Genomic DNA, 4,157 nt, shown 5'->3' on the forward strand with positions numbered 1-4,157 from the left:
TTGGTGGCAAAGTTGGTGGAAGGAATGGAGGTAGAGTTGGTGGCAAAGTTGGTGGAAGGGTTGGAGGTATAATTGGTGGTAAAGTTGGTGGTAAAGTCGGAGGGAGAGTTGGTGGTAAAGTTGGTGGAAGGAATGGAGGTAAAGTTGGTGGAAGGAATGGAGGTAAAGTTGGCGGCAAAGTTGGTGGTAAAATTGGTGGCAAAGTTGGCGGCAAAGTTGGTGGAAGAGTTGGAGGTAAAGTAGGCGGCAAAGTTGGTGGAAGGGTTGGAGGTACTTTAATTCTTGGCTTGCAATGTACTCTTTGCCTTACACTATTCAAGATATTCAGATCGGCATTAATTTGTGGACTTACATCAACCCCGGTGAAGACTTCATTATTGTTGCCAACAATATCAGCACCGGATATGCCTAAAAATAATTAAATAATAGCAGTGTTAAGAACATTTGAGTACGATTGGAATAATGACAGCAATACTTACGCTCCTGCACATTGCCGATATTGTTCTCACCACAGTCCGTTTCACCATCCGAACCGGGCAACAATATATTCGTCACACTAGATGGATCTTGCAAAATGTCGCCTACAAGACCGGTAAGCTGCTTGACTTGATTGAGCACTTGCAAATTCACACCCACTTGTGGCTTAACTTTGGCCAAAGTGCTTACCTTATTGTTGTCACCACGAATAACGGTAGCATCATTGACTAAGTGAGAGTAAAATTATGGGAGATTATTGTTTATAATTAATCTTTCTAACAAAAAAAAAAAAAACACGTACTTTGCTGTCTACCGCCGATATTACTGCCACTGCCGCCTCCACCCAGTAAGCCGCCAAGTAATCCGCCGCCGCCTCCACCTCCAGAACCGGTTTGCGTAACTGCATTGAGTAAGTCAATGTTGAGATCAAGTTGTGGTGCCACATCGGCCAAGGTAAACACCTCATTATCTGACCCCTGAATCACGGTTCCGCTATTTTCTGTAAGGCAAATGGAGAAGTTTACCAGTGATGCCACTAAAATTGAAAGTAATTTCAAGTGTGTAAGGTCCAAATTTACTTACGTGTTTGACTGCCACCAATATTATTGCCAGCGACTAAAGCGCTTCCTGGTAGCACTGGTCTGCCTGCTACTGCTGAAAGTTCGGGAAAATTGAAATAATTCTATAACAACTACAACATAAACTTACCACGTTGCACACCACCTGCTGAACTGGTATCACCATCAATGCCGCCTTGTATGCCACTGGATTGCTGATTCACCATATTCAAGGCATTAACATCGGCATTCACTTGTGGATTAACATTCAGTAAGCTGCTAACGGTATTCCCACTGCCAATTATATTGGTCCCAGTATCCACTAAAATATGAAAGCAAAATTAGAAAAAACTCAGCATGACAATTTAAAAGATGAGAATACTTACTGACTTGCTTGCCACCGATATTGCGGGTCGCACCGCCCAAGCCGCCGAGTAAGCCTCCTAATAAGCCACCACCTGAACCGCCACCACCGCTTGCACCAGTAACTGTTTGTGTAACCGAGTTTAATAAATTCACATCAGCGTTCACTTGTGGATTCACATTCGCGAGACTCGAAACCGTATTGCCATCGCCAACAATGCGAGTCCCTGTATCCACTGGAAACATCAAGGTACGATAAATTTACGGAGAAATTTTTATAAACAAAAAGTATTCTACAATACCATAAGTTCGATCACTTACTGGCTTGCCTGCCACCAATATTATTTGCTCCACCACCGAGCCCACCAAGTGCACCACCCAATAGACCACCACTTTTGCCCGCACCTCCACTGCCTGTGGCACCAGAAACGGTTTGTGTAACAGTATTAAGAAGATTTACGCCAGCATTAACTTGTGGATTGACATTGGCGAGACTCGAAACCGTATTGCCATCGCCTACAATGCGCGCTCCAGTTGATTCTACAGCAAATAAAAATCTTCAGTATTTCTGTCTTACAAATCAGAAGTACTCTGATATATCTGGGAACTTCACTTTTCACTACTTACGAACTTGTTTGCCTCCAATATTGTTCCCAACACTACCTAATCCAGTTGCTTTTGCGCTCCCTGTTCCAGTAGCACCACTGACTCCGCCCGTAGCTCCAGTAACAGCTCCCAGACCAGTCGCTTTCTGTCTAACAGAGTTTAGCGCATTAACATCTGCGTTCACTTGAGGATTGAGGTTTAAGAGACTAAACACTTGGTTGTTACTTCCTTGTATTGTACTGCCCGTATCCACTAATAAAAAGTAATTGAATTGGTAAGTGATCTTTTAAAACAAGAAGGTGGTGAATATAATACTTACTGACTTGCCTGCCACCAATATTGTTTGTAGCACCGCCGACTCCACCAAGGCCACCACCTAAGAGTCCACCGCTATTAGCACCACCTCCTCCACCTGTATTAAGCTATTATTAGTAAAAGCTATATCTCGGAAGATGGATTGCATATTTCTGCTAATAAAGGTGTAAAATAGTATTTAAAAATATTCTACTCCTTTCGATAGCTATTTTTCGTAGAAAAATAAAATCAGATTTAGCTTGGAAGCTAGTTGGTCTTGAAAAGTGTGCTTACATCGAGTATGTTTTTGGTAAACTTACAAACTGTTTCTTAGGCTTCTACAAATGAGAGCCGAACTCTATTACGCTAGAAGATAAGAGAGTCGTTATACCTTAGTATATAACTAGCTAATAGCCTCACAATACACTTTTTTCAATTATTTGTAAGGAACAAATGTATTGGATACTGGCATATGCACCAACATCACCGCTTGATACTTACGAGCTTGGCTGCCTCCGATATTGTTTCCGCTTCGTCCGGCCGCACTACCACGAACGGTTCCTTCAGATACACCAATTGCTTCTTGATTTACAGTGTTCAACGCATTTACATCCGCATTAACTTGAGGATTAACATTCAGTAAGCTGCTAACGGTATTTCCACTGCCAATTATGCTGGTTCCAGTGTCCACTAAAAGTAAAAAATCCCATAAAACGGCTATCGCGAATGACTAAATCTAAGATGTTTGGAAGCAGTGTCACAAATTCGGGCTAAAATATTTCTTATCTAAGAATTATATGCTAACACAGATTCTAACATTTTCTTCATGATACCATAGTCGACATTGAACTATATACTTACTTATTTGCTTCCCTCCAATATTATTTGTGGCACCTCCAACACCACCTAGTACGCCACCTAAAAGTCCCCCGCTTTTACCAGCACCTCTACTGCCCGCGGCACCTGAGACTGTCTGAGTCACGCTATTGAGCAAATTTACACCTGCATTCACTTGCGGATTGACATTCGCGAGACTCGAGACAGTATTACCATCGCCGACAATGCGAGATCCAGTGGACTCTACAGCAAATTAAGGTGGTCAGTATTTGTCTTCTGTTAATTCCTACAACTCAGAAGTACTCTGATATGTCTAGGAATTTATTTTTTCCCTACTTACGAGCTTGACTGCCTCCGATATTGTTTCCAGCACGACTTAGTCCCGTTACTTTTGAACCACCTGTTCCTGTAGCATGACTAACTCCACCAGCAGCACCAGTAACACTGCCCATACCAGTTGCTTTTTGAGTAACAGCGTTTAGCGCATTAACGTCCGCGTTCACTTGAGGATTGAGATTCAAAAGACTGAAAATCTTGTTGTTACTTCCTTGTATGGTACTGCCTGTATCCACTAATAATCGGGAGTTGGGTCGGTTAGTGATCTTTTCGAAATAAACCAAGATCGTAATGTAATTGAATACTTACTGACTTGCCTGCCACCAATATTGTTCGTAGCACCGCCGACTCCACCAAGAACACCTCCTAAAAGTCCACCACCTGCTCCGCCTGTGGCTCCTGAAGCCGTTTGTGTAACTGTGTTTAGTAGGTTTACACCAGCATTTACTTGCGGATTGACATTCGCGAGACTCGACACAGTATTGCCATCGCCGACAATACGCGCTCCTGTGGATTCTATTAGGAAAAAAGAATTTATCAAATTTTTTGTATGTTTGAATTTTTTTCCTTACGGAATTGGCTGCCACCAATATTATTCCCAGCACCTCCACCAACAGGACGGCTTATACCCTGTCTCTTATACACATCTCTTATACCAGCAAGGTTACCTGTCTTGCCGGCACCACC

The 4,157-nt window shown here is 42.6% G+C and overlaps 1 protein-coding gene across 1 annotated transcript in view; it reads right to left on the reverse strand.

The window, feature by feature from the left end:
• LOC108972374 (uncharacterized PE-PGRS family protein PE_PGRS3) overlaps positions 1–4,157 on the reverse strand; it is a gene marked incomplete in the record, with an annotated part of 11,015 nt that overhangs the window by 869 nt on the left and 5,989 nt on the right. The window contains 14 exon segments of the mRNA XM_018938926.1: positions 74–408; positions 480–704; positions 779–976; positions 1,060–1,131; positions 1,186–1,356; positions 1,421–1,633; positions 1,719–1,937; positions 2,025–2,255; positions 2,323–2,415; positions 2,799–2,987; positions 3,159–3,377; positions 3,475–3,705; positions 3,780–3,986; positions 4,043–4,100. Of these exon segments, the coding sequence (XP_018794471.1) occupies positions 74–408; positions 480–704; positions 779–976; positions 1,060–1,131; positions 1,186–1,356; positions 1,421–1,633; positions 1,719–1,937; positions 2,025–2,255; positions 2,323–2,415; positions 2,799–2,987; positions 3,159–3,377; positions 3,475–3,705; positions 3,780–3,986; positions 4,043–4,100 (2,661 nt within the window).

The sequence above is a fragment of the Bactrocera latifrons genome, unplaced genomic scaffold, assembly GCF_001853355.1.
Source record: "Bactrocera latifrons isolate USDA-ARS-PBARC rearing strain unplaced genomic scaffold, ASM185335v1 scaffold_4, whole genome shotgun sequence".
Taxonomy (NCBI): domain Eukaryota; kingdom Metazoa; phylum Arthropoda; class Insecta; order Diptera; family Tephritidae; genus Bactrocera; species Bactrocera latifrons.